Source organism: Anoplophora glabripennis, unplaced genomic scaffold, assembly GCF_000390285.2.
Source record: "Anoplophora glabripennis isolate ALB-LARVAE unplaced genomic scaffold, Agla_2.0 scaffold816, whole genome shotgun sequence".
Lineage (NCBI taxonomy): Eukaryota > Metazoa > Arthropoda > Insecta > Coleoptera > Cerambycidae > Anoplophora > Anoplophora glabripennis.
Window position 1 is genome coordinate 6,760 of NW_019416900.1, and position 15,500 is coordinate 22,259.

Below are 15,500 nucleotides of genomic sequence, written 5' to 3' on the forward strand. Positions count from 1 at the left end.
ACTATTTTCGTGTAAAGTGTTCAATTGTCTATCGAATTGGTCTCTTGCAAAATTTGGATTAAAGCAACCATTTTTAAGAGAAACACCTTTGTAGAAAATTTGTAAATCCAATTTTATTTTCATTCATTTTAGTTTCGCATAGTAGGCTTGTGCTATTCAAAATAAAATTAAACATCGCCTGCCACTAATGTCAATGTGTACAAGTGAGTTAAGTAAACTAGATCATAAGCTACTTTTTGTCATTTTACGCTTTACTTTTACAGAAACTTTGACGCCCTGTATCTCGTTAAGGAGGCATTTGCGACCCTATGTTTATTAAGACTTTTCGTCTTAATTTTTCATGTATTACTTACCCTAGAAGTGTGTCAGCGGTTTTTTGAATCACCCTGTATATTAAATATTTTGCCAAAAACTAAGTTTTCAGTATTTTGCAAGTTTCTTGTTAATAAAAAACTTATCGGCATCCGGGCAAACTTCTACCCAAAAAATTCGTATTCTGTAGCTCAAAATACACAAAAAACATTTGGGTAACTCCATCTAAATGAAGGCGGCAATTGGGACCCCCCTGGCTACAGGACTATATGACATGGGTCCTAAACTCAACCATTTCCTAGAAAAAATTATCAAAATCTCCAACTCGATTAATTAAGGAATATTGACATAACTGTCCATAAAATAAAATGTTTATCACTTTTTTGAACTTCTTTATGATTAATTCTAAAAAATAATAATTAGCGTTGTAATAAATTTAAAATTCGATAAAATTCATATCGAGCAATATGACAGCGGCGCGACGGATAACGCGAGGTACTAAGCTGTTCAGCAATACGCAATTCAGTTGGTATCTGGAATTGGACCGTGTCTGAGTGTTTTTTTGCGTACCACTATTTCCTTTTCTTGAGGTGAGGCATCGAAAATATACTTGTGCGTTTAAAATTTTGCTTTTTGGTAAGTACCTAAATTATTATTTTTACTACGTATGATTATTTGGACGACGTGAATCTTTGGGTACTTTAATTACATAATTTCAAATTCATAATTTGAATAAAAGTTTTAAGGTCCCGTTTTAAGAGATTCATAATTACTAAAATTCGAACTAATATTTAAGCACAACACTATCTTCGTACTACAAAATCGATACATTTTATTTTATTTATTTAAAAACTGGAAAACAATTGTCTTGAAATTTACTAAATGTTTCACAATATTAGTTGTTTACATTTTTTCCGTAGGACAAGTCTGCCGCTTACTCACGTGGTATATCAGATGTGTGGCGTTAGGTTAAGCGCTGTTGCCACGTTGTGATGATACTTCCCAATATTAATACTCGCTATATTTTGAAAACTGTTAATCTTACACCTCCGTAATATACAACTTTTTTGTTCATTTATGATTACTCTATCTCATGCTGAAGTAATGGCAGTCAAACTTCTTACACCCTGTATATCATGCTAGTAAGCGACAATACTCGTTGTAGTAGTAGAAATAAACTAAATCTGCCGTCAACCCTTATGCCGCTCTATGCTCACAGTACACAATGCTACTGACTGCCATAAAAACACGTGTCATACACTCGACCAAGCAAAGCGTCAGATTCAAAAACCTAGATTGTTCAACGGTACGCCAGGCGGACAGGGCAGGCATTATGGTGCCGCCAGATACGTATGGAATAAATTGATCGATGCGAAGCTCCAGATCATAGGCAGACATGTACAATGTTATTGTAGAATGACGCGGATAGTGGGATTATTAAAATGTGAAGTAGTCCACCACCATTAGTAAAAATAGTATCTATTAAAAACTTCCAACTATTAGATATGCGCCTGTGACCTCGATAAATGTTGAACGGTCATTTTCGTTTTTGAAATGGGTATTTACCGATCGCCGGAGACGATTAACTGCGGAACATTTACGGCAACTGTGAATTATTTTCTATAATCGCTTCCGTTATGAGTAAGAAATTATTTTATTAACTTTTGCTGGTACTTATTATTACGTATTATACCTAGATATTTTCTGATAAGTTCAATGTGAGGCGTTTAATGTAGAAATATAGACACTGCCCCTTGTTGTTTGTACATTTTCTTTTTTATTTAACGCCAAAGTATCCGATAGAAATCCTCGAGATTAAAAGAAAAATTTTCGACGCAAGAAACTTGATTAAAGCAAAAGTAAAAAATTGCATATTTAAGGATTTTCGTTAAACATGGGATAACTCAAATAACAAAGAGGCTAAAGGTATTTCGTTTTTTTTAACCTCAAAGTATCCCAAATTATCACTTTTGCTGAAAATCAAAGGTAAATTTTAAATCTTTTATTAATTTTTTAAGTTGATATGTTTTTTTTGCAACACTCAAAAAATTAAGAATTAAAAAATGATTTTTCGAAAAAATTTTTTTTCAATATTTGCAATTGTTTACAATGTCAATGTCAATCGTCAAAAAATAACGTTTTTATATTGAAATTTGGTTATTGTAGAACACTTTAATGTTGTTTTTTTAGTTATAGAGAATTGAAATTTTGTTTATTGCTTACTTATGAAAAATTAAGATTTTGTTTATTTTTGTTGTTTTAACAAAATGTTATATTTACCTTTTGTTAATTCGTGCTGTATTTATTAGAACGTGTTATCTTTTTTCTCATTAATGTCAAAATATGTCATGAGAAATATTTGAATATTTATGCAAGTGTTCATTTGGAGTTTCTTAAATTTTTCAATTTTTTTCTAATTTTTTACTTCGGAAATTACTGAATCTATCTCAGTTTTTCCATTTTTTTTCCAAATCGTTAAATTTCTAAGACACTTGGTAGGGAAAACATAAAAATTTTGAATATCAGGAGTTAGACTCATTCAATTACGTACTTGTTTTACAAGAAAAAGAAACAAACTTGCACAATATTATGCTAATTCACTTTGAATAATCTTTGATTTTTTTACCCTACCTTCTCTTGCCAGCCCCGTATAACAAATCGTAACACAGTTTGCATATTAGCCTCATTTCAGTAGTCATATAATTGTCTCTAGAAGAATAGGCGAGCATATATTTTTTAATTTAACAATATTTTATTACATAAAAGTTATAAAAGTAGTGCACCTTACCATAATAATTGTTGGGGAAGACGCAAACAAGTATTTTTAAAAACTATTTTCGATGATTTTATTCATTATGCTTTCAAGTTAATATTTGTTTTCACACCGTATCCAGTGTGTCCCGTTTTTCAGGTAAGCACCTCTGGAAATGTGAAAAGGCTGTGGACTTTCCGCAAGCCAATTTTTTACAAATAGTACCCTGAAGGGACGTTATATTCTACTAATCATTTTATTGATGTCACAAGAGCCTGGCCTACTACGATTTTTTAAAAGGGTCGTTTTTCCAGAAAGGCATTTTTTTTATCAAAAAGATAATATTACCAGGCTATTCAACACTCATCAAAATACCCATATACCAAATTTGAACGACAAATATCTATTGAGTGTTTTGTTATGTGGCGCCAAACTCCGAAAAATCAGAACTAAAAATTATAATAAGCAGGTCAAAGATTGCCATGAAAGTGAAAACAAGTACCAATCGGACAAAGAAAAAATACAGACGCTATAAATTTAATACTTTTAATTGCGGCCATCATAAAAATAATAATTAACGTACAGACAATGTAGATAATGAATTATAAATATTAAGTTTGTTACACAAAAAATTACAAAACAATCTAAATTAAGTGTTAGTTTTCTCGAATTGGGGTTTTATAAAACAAAAAGTTTATAAAAACAGACCAAGGAATTTGGATGACCTAATGAAATGCATAAGACAACCTTGTGCAGAGATTACTCCACAACAGTAATGTAATTATTTTTAAATTTAAGAAGAGGATTGGAAAAATGTGTTCGACTGGAAGGAGGTTTTGTGGAGAAAACTAAAATTTAATTTAGATTAACGTTTTGCAATTTGTTTGTTTAACAACTTAGTATTTATAATTCATTATATTTTTTGTGTTATTATTTTTATAATTAATTAATAATAATTAATTATTATAATTAAAAGTTTTACATTTACAGTGCCTGTATTTTTTCTTTGTCCGATTTGTATTTGTTTTCACTGTCATGGCAGTCTTTGACCTGCTTATTATAATTTTTAGTTGTCTGATTTTTCGAAGTTTGGCACCACATAACAAAACACTCAATAGATATTTGTCGTTCAAATTTGGTATATGGGTATTTTGATGGGTGTTGAATAGCCTGATGATATTATCTTTTTGATAAAAAAATGCCTGATACTACTTTCTGGAAAAACGACACTTAAAAAATCGTAGTAGGCCAGGATTTTGCTACATCAATAAAATGATTAGTAGAATATAACGTCCCTTCAGGGTACTATTTGTAAAAAAAATTGGCTTGCGGAAAGTCCACAGCCTTCTCACACTTCCAGAGGTGTTAACCTGAAAAACGGGACACATTGTATATTAAACAAAGGTCGCGTTTTTCCCTATTAACGTAATGATTATAGTACAAAAATAGGTATATTTAGAATATGTTTATGTATGAAAAAACCTTTTGAATGTTTGATTATACAGGGTGATTCATTAACAATGGGAAAATCGAAAGCTGAAGATACTACACGTGAAATGATGACCATTGGCGTAAACATGCCTTATCCGAAAGTTGATAGTTTCCGAAATACAGGGTGTTAAAAGTTATCATTTTAAATCGGATTTTTGTGATTATTCTGAAAATATCTAGGTTATGAACTTGAAAATTTGTGAAACTATATTTTTTTAAGCGACGAATAAGATGCGTGTTGCAATTTCAGCGTTGCTCATAGAGGGCGCCACTTACGACCAATTTTACCGAAAATTTAGTTAATAACTTTTTACCCTGTATGTCTAACATGAAACTTGATTCAAAACCTGAAAGAGCAATCATTTTTCCATTAATTATGTATTCTTGTTTCATTTCGGTATCTCGATCCGTTTTCGAGAAAAATCGATTTAACGTACACTTTGTTTTGATGATACGAGAAATTAAAAGCGAAACAAACCAAGTGTTTCTTCATGTTATTACAACAATTAATAATAAAACAAATAAAATACGTAATTATGATTTAAAGTAATTGTTCGAAGAATCTACCGCTGACACATACACTTTACACAACTATTTCTGAGAGTTCTTCGAGTTGGAACCATCGTATTGGGATTGCGTCTGACTTCGTTGTCAGCGATTTGTATTCTTTGCCACAACTCTTCACGCGAATTAATAGATTCTTTGTTAACTATATCTTTAATTCGAGACCAAATAGAAAAATCAAGAGGATTTCTGGGTGGCCAAGCAAAAATGTTTACATAGCCAATCCAGGGAAAAACTGAATCTAAATATGCACGCACTGGCCGAGGAAAATGCGGTGGAGCTCCGTGGTGCATGAACCACAATGTCTCTGCTTAAATAAAGTGGAACTTCTTCAAACTGTGGAAGCATTTTTGCTTGGCCACCCAGAAGTCCGGACTTCAATCCTCTTAACATTTCTATTTGGTCTCGAATGAAAGATATAGTTTACAATTAATCTATTGGTTCGCCTGAAGAGTTGGGCAAATAATACAAATCGCTGACAACGAAGTCAAATGCAATCCCAATATGTTGTTTCAACCTCGAAGATTTCTCAGAAAAGTGTATAAGTGTCAATGGTGGATTCTTCGAACACTGATTTTAAATCACTATTACGAATTTCATTTGTTTAACTGTTAATTGCTGCAATAACATGAAGAAACACTTGGTTTGTTTCGCTTTTAATTTCTCGTATTATCAAAACAAAGTGTACGTTAAATCGATTTTTCAAGTTCCTAACCTAGATATTTTCAGAATAATCGAAAAAAAAAAACGATTTAAAATTTTAACTTTCAACACCCTGTATTTCCAAAACTATCAACTTTCGGATAAGGCATGTTTGCGACAATGGTCACCATTTCACGTGTAGTATCTTCAGCTTTCGATTTTCCCATTGTTAATTAATCACCCTGTACATATAACGTGACAGTTGTGAGAATGTACTCAATTTTTTGTGCTTCAGTTACTCGTAACTTCTTTATTAAAATAAGAGGTAAGTAAATAAGTTTACTGTTTGTATTCACAGAAGAAAATACTTAATTGTTTTTTCAATTTTTCATTTATAAACAGCGGTGATAAGAAAGGCCCCCGAATGGTACCTTGAAGCATTGCTTGGGGGGTAGCTAGACCCCTAAGCTTCCCATCCATAGAGTTTAGTTAACTTCAAACCTTCATAAGTCGTTTTTTTTTAAATGGAACACCCTGTATGTTTTTCTATATTCTGATACACAATTTTATTCTCTTTCGAACGGTATCAGGGTTCCCTATAATTATCTCTTCTAGTTTTTAAGTTATCTACTATTTTTTGCGTAATCACCTAAAATCATGTAATTTCTTGCGAGGATAGCTGTGGAATTTTTAGCAAAACTTCAAAACAAACAGAAGAATCCTTCTTAGGTGGAACACCCTGCATTGTGTTTTGATTTTTACCTTATAGTCAAAAATAAAAATTTATAATTTATTTTAGGTAGATGAAGTCTCCATTCGTTCGGTACGTGGCATGGTATAATAATTAGTTAATTTAAACATTAGGAAACTAAATAGATAAATAAATATTCAAAATTGAATTTGTTTTTTTACATTTAATAATATCTATACGTGGTAGCAATATACATAGGAACGAGCCTAGAGATATTGATAGCGGGGGCGCTCCCACTAGGCATAGCCCGAGGACAAGTGTAGGTCAAAGATTCCTTGCTAAGGCTGAGGAAGTGCAATGTACAGTCCGTACGATATTTGTTGAGATCGAATTCCAAGAAAACCCCTGCGTTTCTTGGAATTAACCGCATTCAATACCCGAGTAGAATCATATTGGCGGCGTGGCGGTCACCGTAGAAGCTTGCAGTGCATACTGTGTTTTGCAGTTAAGAAGGCGTGTTTCTTAGGTTCTATTTTTGGAATTCTATCTCAACAAATATTGTACGAACTGTAAGTATGTAAGTTTAACCATGTTTTCAAGTTTTTTTTTTAATATTCTCTACAAAATACATTTGTTATCTTTGCGTGTCTACAACAACTTTTCTAATATTCCTTTCGTCTTAAATAGGTGTGTTTTGCTTAGTGCCTATTACGGCGTGTATTATATTATTTATTATTTCCTGTGTTGCTTATTAAAGTATAAAATGAGTAGGACTTCTGCGTAACCTAAAAAGAAACAGAGATTACTATCACTATTATGTTTGCGCTTCAAACTTTAACAATTAATAATTGATTAACAACCTCTAATAGCTGTTTTACATTGATAATTTATTCATAAATAAATTCAAGAAGTTCTTCATTAATTAATTCATCGATTTGTTCATAAATGGTTTGGTTTGACACTGTTTTAAACTTCGTGAATTTATTTGAAACAAAAGCAGCTACTACCAGCTTTGCAAACAAGTCATAGTAAATGAATATAAATTTAAAATAAACCTTGAATAAGTTGAGAATAGTTATTTTTTTTTTAATTAGGTAACATGAAAATAAATTGTAATCCTACTTTTCCAGTTCAACTATTACTCTTTACAAAAATGTGCTGAAGTAAATATGTAAACATACGATTTAACATCAGTATTTTTGTAGGTACTTCTGAATTTCTTAAAAATGGATGATTGTACAGGGTGTTTTAAAAGCTGACAAATATAATTTCATTTTTCAAAGTATCCTGATAAATAAATAAAAATTATGGTTGGTATAACTATTGTAATTATTATTTGTCATTATGTTTATTCATTTGGCACTTAGCGTTAAAGTGCTAACTGAAGAGTATACAGATACTGTCTTTGTATATGGGTATTCCAAGTATACCAACAAAAAGGCCCTTCGTCCTACTGAAATGAATGTAGAAAATGAAGAAGATGCTGTCATTGACAACTCTTCAATTAGTATTCGACGTGTAGCAAGTAGTCTTCATTTATCATCGAATTTTGTAGGGCGTGTATTGAACAGTGAAATGTTACATCCGTTTCCTCGACAAAATGTACAAGCGTTACATGCTGGAAGGCTCAGCGATTAGAATTTTGTCGCTGGTTACTTCAACAACATGCACAAAATGATAGATTCATTTCGCTTGTTATATGGTCTGATGAAGCATGTTTTACTATGAACGGCATAAATAATAATCATAATGAACATATATGGACGATACAAAATCCGCATGCAATTAGATCAAGACGATTTCAGTAACGTTTCAGTGTCAACGTTTGGAGTAGCACTTTCAACAACAATTTACTGCCTGTACATGTTTTAAATGCAGAAATGTATGGAACTTTCTTGGAAAACAACTTTTTTGATTTCATTGATGACGTAAGGCTTATTGTTCAAAATATGTGGTATCAGCACGATGGTACACCATCAATAGAGGGAGACAAGTAACTGCTTGGATCATTTCCGAATAAATGGATAGGTCAACAAGGTCCAATAGCAAGGCCACCGCGTTTCCTAGATCTAAATCCGTTGGACTTTTATTTATGGGGACATATGAAGCAGCTTCTCTACCATGTATTACTCGAGTATTTTTCTTCAAACCATCCTATTACTACACGGGTGGCTTGGTGGCAGTCCCGTACAATTTTTTATGTATGATAGCATGGTCTTGAGTTATAGAGTTTTATTGCTCTATGCTCATTACCATTTTATCGAGGACCACGCGCAGGCGGAAGGTATTGAGCGTCCCAGGTCTCTGGTAGGTTGCCACAGCCACGTCCCGAGCTGCCTTAGGTCACCCATCCAAGTTCCAGCCTGCGTCCGTGATGCTTACCTCGACCGATCGAAATCCATCGGCCAAGACACCCGGCTAGGCGGTCCCCGCTTGTCTACCATATTGAAATCACTACCGCGGCCGTTACTTGAAAGAATTCAGGATGCAGCTAAACAGATAAGAAATGATCCAAATCCCATCCGTCGAGTGACGGTCTTTTTAAACACAAATAATAATTATTATTATAGCAACCATGTTTATTTATCAGGCTACTTTGATTGAAATATGGCGACTTACCTGTATGAAAAATAGGAGATCCAAAATAAATATCTTCCCAGCTGTCAGCAGGCACGGTTTCTGTAGCTTGCTAATGAGGAAAACCAAGTTTCGTCTGAGTCTTGGCGGGTAGCAGGGCCAGTCTAGGTTATAGACAGCATTTTTGACGTTTTGTAACTAAAATCGTAACAGTAAGGGTTAAGACGAGTAATCAGAGATAAAAACTGTAGAATAGTATAAAAAAACNCGTAAGGCTTATTGTTCAAAATATGTGGTATCAGCACGATGGTACACCACCAATAGAGGGAGACAAGTAACTGCTTGGATCTTTTCCGAATAAATGGATAGGTCAACAAGGTCCAATAGCATGGCCACCGCGTTTCCTAGATCTAAATCCGTTGGACTTTTATTTATGGGGACATATGAAGCAGCTTCTCTACCATGTATTACTCGAGTATTTTTCTTCAAACCATCCTATTACTACACGGGTGGCTTGGTGGCAGTCTCGTACAATTTTTTATGTATGATAGCATGGTCTTGAGTTATAGAGTTTTATTGCTCTATTCTCATTACCATTTTATCGTGGACCACGCGCAAGCGGAAGGTATTGAGCGACCCAGGTCTCTGGTAGGTTGCCACAGCCACGTTCCGAGCTGCCTTAGGTCACCCATCCAAGTTCCAGCCTGCGTCCGTGATGCTTACCTCGACCGATCGAAATCCATCGGCCAAGACACCCAGCTAGGCGGTCCCCGCTTGTCTACCATATTGAAATCACTACCGCGGCCGTTACTTGAAAGAATTCAGGATGCAGCTAAACAGATAAGAAATGATCCAAATCCCATCCGTCGAGTGACGGTCTTTTTAAACACAAATAATAATAATTATTATAGCAACCATGTTTATTTATCAGGCTACTTTGATTGAAATATGGCGACTTACCTGTATGAAAAATAGGAGATCCAAAGTAAATATCTTCCCAGCTGTCAGCAGGCACGGTTTCTGTAGCTTGCTAATGAGGAAAACCAAGTTTCGTCTGAGTCTTGGCGGGTAGCAGGGCCAGTCTAGGTTATAGACAGCATTTTTGACGTTTTGTAACTAAAATCGTAACAGTAAGGGTTAAGACGAGTAATCAGAGATAAAAACTGTAGAATAGTATAAAAAAACAACTTATTTACTTATACAACTAGCTATGTCTAAGGCAGCTGGATGTGACGTCATAATATTTGAAGTCTAAATAGTTCTAACCTCACTTTAAGTAATAGTACTCCTTACTTTTAATGATAGGGTTTGGCTGCAATAGGTGAAGACGAATATTTCCCCCAGTGTGGCTGATAAATATATGAAGCTACATATAAGCTCCCCAACATTGTCGACGAGGGGTATAATATAACACAACGAACATAGTATAAAGACTGAGGCGCCGTATTGTATCAACAGTTGGACGTTGTAAAGGTCTTCCAGGAGATAAAGTACCCTAAAACCGTTAAAAACATTTGTATACCTACATATTTTTAATGAATTTGGTTTATTTTGGAACGTTTTTACCTGTAGATATTTTGGAGTTCGGTAATACACTTGACGATTCTGATTTCATGGAGCATCAAAACCTCATCTAGGCTCTGACTGTAATCTATATTACTTCCCAGTTGATTAAAAGCTTCACCCACTAATGTAGTCTGACTTATGACGTGGATTATAGAATTGATAACAATTGTATCTACAGCTAAAAAGTTGTTAGGTCAGCCACGCAATGAATATTCCCAACAAAATATTATGATTCTAAAATAGTATACAGGGTGGTCAAATGAAAACGAAACAGAGCCATTTTCAGGAACTGGGTCAAGATTGTAGAACGCTCAGACCCGTAGATTTTAGATTAAAGGGGGACATTCTTTGCTGGTATTTTTGACTCCGCCACTTTCACCCCCAAGCAAGGGTAAGCATCACCCCAAAATATTTAAATGGCATTAAGGCTTGAGTAATATTTCTTTTGAAAGCTCCTACAATTTTCTTTACAACAGACTTTAAATTTTATAATTCCGCCCAATACTTTGAAAAAAATTTACATTTTAAAATTTAAATTATCTTTACTTGCTTACTTACTACTTAGTTGATTAAATGTTCAAACTGATGACCGCCTGTTTCCATACAAGAATAAAGATTTTGTTGGAAACGTTCGCGCACATTCCGAAGCATTTCCGGAGTGATTCGACGGCATTCGTCGACGATTCTTCGACGCAAATCTTCCAGCGACGCTGGATGTGTTTTATAGATTTTACTTTTTAGGTGTCCCCACAAAAAGAAATCAAGGGGCTATAAATCCGGTGATCGTGGAGGCCACTCAATGCTGCCTCTTCTCCCAATCCAATTCCGTAGAAAACGTTGGTCCAAATACTGACGGACAATTAACGCATAATGCGGAGGAGCGCCGTCCTGTTGAAAAATCAAATGATCTTCATCATACTCTGGAACATTTTCAATAATATCAGTCAAGGCAGGGTCAATAGCGTCTTCCAGTAATTGCAAATACATTTGGCCAGTCAAATTACCAGGTAGAAGAAAAGGACCCACCAGCCGGTCACCGAAAATTCCAGCCCATACATTTCATTTTTCCGGTTGCTGTGTATGCACCTTGTGAAAAACTCTTGGGTTTGAATCGGACCAATAGCGGCAATTGTGACGATTTACCGTCCCGTTAAAAAAAAACTGCTCCCTCACTCATTATTTCGCAAAATTACAAATGACGGTCATAATCATCCCCATGAAGTTCCTGGACTAAATGTATGTATTTTGTGTGGATGGAATTTATTCTTCTTCAAAATAGTTTGTATGCTAGTTCGATTGATCCCAGACACAGATGCCCAGCTGCCTCGTACTTAATGTAGGATCAAGATGAACTTGTCTCAAAACTGCAACTTCACTAGCTTCATTAACTATAGGTTTTTTCAATCTCTCGTTTTTTATTGGCTACGTTCCCTCTGTCTCTTGATTTTTTTTACTAACTCTAGAACATACTTCCTCCTGAAAATATGTCGATCTTGATGTTCTTCATTAAATACGTGAGCTGTTCTATTCGCACATTTATTGTTCATAAAGTAAAGCTAAATGATATCTACCCTTTCCGCAATTTAATAAACCATAGTGTTCAATTTTCAAAAACATAGTTAAATAAACTACCAACCAACGCTTCCAAATAATACTAGAAAATAATTTGGAATCCGCTAATTTTACGTTCATTGCGTGTGTGCATTCATTTCTGTTTTTTACAATTGTGTTTTTTTACGAAAGTGATAACAAATCGCCAAAAACCAATGTAACGTAAGAAATACTAAATTTATACCATTGGCGTACTTAACTCGAATGACTGACATTTTTACTGTTACTAATAATAATTGTTTGTACTAGTGCTGGCAAAAACCGGAAAAAAGTGAAACCGGTTAACCGGGTTCCGTAAAAACCGATTTCAGATAAAACCGGTTAGTCGAATAGTTGCTAAAACCGGTTATTCGAATAACCCGTTACTTGAATCGCCAAAACCGGATATCTGAAAATCGGTGTGTTACAAAGACAGACCCTGAGAAATTGTCTAAAAAAAAGGTGTTTACAAAAATCTGGAAGTCAAATTTGTTTACGAAGAAATCGATCTCCAAAAAAAAGGTCAATTGCAATCGGACAAATCGATGTCTAAAAAAAAAGGAAGTAGATCATCGAAAAATCGGTTATTTGAAGATTCGAATAACCGAATAACCGGTTTTCGGATATTTGAAAAATTGAATAACCGAATAACCGGTTTTCGGATTTCATAGAAATCCGAATTATCCGAAACCGGTTAACCGACTATCCAAAAAACCGGTTTCAGTTGCCAGCACTAGTTTGTACATAGGTTTCAACTTTAAAATCAAAATTCTTAATAAGTATTGGACGGAATTATAAAATTTAAAGTATTTTGTAAAGAGAATTGTAAGAGCTTTCGTAAAGTTAAAAAAAAAATCAGAAAATCGAATATTTAGCTTTTTTTCAAATTGTTTATTAACGATTTTTTTTGCATAAAATTTTCCTCTCAAATTTTTTAAATAAGCTATTTTTCATGGGAAATTCAATTCTCTAAATAATTTTTCCTATGAACTATACCGAAATTTTGCTTCGTTTTCGAGCTACAATTAAAAAACTGAAAGAGGTGTATTTTCACCCCTACCTCCAATTTCTACCCTCTAAAATAGCACTCCACGGTTTTTTCATCTAAATTGACCATTTGAAATATTCATGTAATAAAATGTCTTGAAGGTCATAAATAGTTCCTTTTATCCTCTATTCAATAACCTATAATAAGCTCCGTTCGGTTTGCATCCTCGAAGTTTCCGCCGTGTCTGAATTAGCCCATAATGCAATATTATCTTCAACGGTGAAACTACATTTACAATAAAAATTTTATGTTTCATAGGTCTTTTTTTAGTATTTTCTGATTTTCAAATAAAAATAATAAGAGTAATAACATTTTATTATTCAAAATTATTTATTACTGTTTACTACAAAACTATCTACTCAACGGTGATATTAAACCCTGATTTAGTAACAGTTACATAACTATAATAACGATAATAAAAGTACAAAAGGAAAATTAAATAAAAATAGTAATTTTCTCATGGCACAATTTTATACATTTATTTTGCAGTAGGAATTTTTGAGCAAGTAATGAATTATTGAAATGGATTTTACTAGAAAAAGGCCCATGCTATTAAAATCTAACAAGAGTACCTTTTTTTATGGAAAATATGATAAATTTTAATATTTTCGGCTCAGGAAGTAGAAAAAATTGCGTGCAAAAAATAATTGTAAAATGATGATCCCGCATTTTCTTAGGCCCCTGTAGCAAATTTTGATTTGTATATTATACCGATTATTAAACATATAAATAGTAATACAACCCCAAAATTTTGTGATTTAATATTAAACCGTTTTGAAGTTATGAAATAAAAACTATTTCCTGAGTTACCCCTTCAAGGGGCTGTATCTCCCTTAGGGGCCGCCACGGACAAAAACTCTACTAAGGTTTTCATCATATTTCGACATGTTTTACTTACTCTCCAATTTTGAGTACTTACTTCGTTAACACCTTGTATAAATATACCGATGTTTCCAATATTTAAATAAACAATTCTCTGACAAACTGTTTTCTATAAATAGTAAAGTGACATTTCATGTGGAAAAGTGCCTGTTTAGTAAACGATTTATCAGTCAAAATATGAAAAAAAAATTGTTACTGTACTTACGTAGGAATGTAATTATAATGCCACAGTAGGCGTAGAGCTGATAAAAATACCCAACCCAGTAATAACCGTGCGACAGCGAAGTGTCAAAAGGAAAATACATATGATAGGGATACACCCTGTAAGTGGAGGTTGTGTTATATCTTTCATTAAAGCCTTCATACGTCTCCGTGCTCAGTACGTTGATATATGACACGTTTATGGTGAATAAGGAGATGAAATTTATACTTAGGTAAATGAGGCAACATATTGCCCTAGTGTGAACCATTTTCTCTCTGCGAAATCGTTCTATAACATTCCTGAAACACAAAAAATTAATGAGAGCGCAGCTACGTATAGGGTGCACCACAAGGTACCGCACTGGGGCCGGGACTATACCCGGTACGTATAAATGAATATTTCTTACTTGTCGTGGTTGATAAATATCGTCGCCCTGCTCCATAGCTTCTTTAAATCGTCATATTTCAAATCTTTGATCTTCCTAGCTTTATTCAAAAGATGATCGTACTTAATTTTATATATACTGAAACAATTGAACTCAAAACTGTCCCTTTGTACAACCCTCGCCACTCCAGCCAGTTTTTCTCTGGTGAAAAACCAAACGATTATCCTGAAAATGAACACGGAATGGAGCGTACAAACACTGAGGGTCAGCATGGACACTTTGAAGTCTTTGTCGAAGTCGCGGAAGAGTTTCGACCATTCCAGTCCCGTCACCAGGAAGGCGGACATGGAAATGTGTGGAACGGCGACTAGGAGGTACAGCAACTTTCCCTTTTTATCCTTCGGTGGTTGCAGACCGAGGATTTTGAAGAAAAAGTCCATCCAAGTGTAGAAATTTTGCGGCGCAAATTTTGACAAGTTTTGCCACATCGTCTAGGTTCCAGTCTAGTAACTGACTGCTGTTTAGAAGTATACCTCTGATTTTGTTAATACACTAAGCTATAATTGTGAAAAATAGTGCCAGAGGTAATTGTAGTTATGCCCGGTTTGCTTTGATGGCCTATTAAAAATTTATTTTAGAATTATCGATTGGACATGTTTCGTAAATCTTTTTATTTTAACAGGGTATATTAAAATCATGTTGGCATTTATTGAAATGAACGTATTTTAGACCACATTACTCCAGTCATATTAGATTAGATCATAGAACCTGAAAACTTGAAAAAATTATTAGTAGACA

At 34.0% G+C, this 15,500-nt stretch overlaps 1 protein-coding gene across 1 annotated transcript; it reads right to left on the minus strand.

Moving 5' to 3' along the window:
- Window positions 1-7,115: 7,115 nt before the first annotated feature.
- On the minus strand, window positions 7,116-15,142 carry LOC108911768 (putative odorant receptor 92a). Its single transcript, XM_023455649.1, has 9 exons — window positions 14,724-15,142; window positions 14,321-14,616; window positions 10,596-10,773; window positions 10,323-10,524; window positions 9,990-10,145; window positions 9,812-9,861; window positions 9,348-9,453; window positions 9,072-9,227; window positions 7,116-7,237 (listed from the first exon to the last, which is right to left on the minus strand). The coding sequence occupies exons 1-9, from the start codon at window positions 15,140-15,142 to the stop codon at window positions 7,178-7,180; spliced, it is 1,623 nt and encodes a 540-aa protein (XP_023311417.1). The 3' UTR covers window positions 7,116-7,177.
- Window positions 15,143-15,500: the final 358 nt, after the last annotated feature.

Bases quoted from the DNA above. Each gene is read 5' to 3' on its own strand.
- LOC108911768 (XM_023455649.1), bottom strand. From the start codon at position 15,142: ATGGACTTTTTCTTCAAAATCCTCGGTCTGCAACCACCGAAGGATAAA. The intron at 14,617-14,723 runs GTAAGAAATATT...TTTGTGTTTCAG, and splicing joins ATATTTATCAACCACGACAA to GAATGTTATAGAACGATTTC. The intron at 9,228-9,347 runs GTGGTGTACCAT...TTACGATTTTAG, and splicing joins TTACTTGTCTCCCTCTATTG to TTACAAAACGTCAAAAATGC.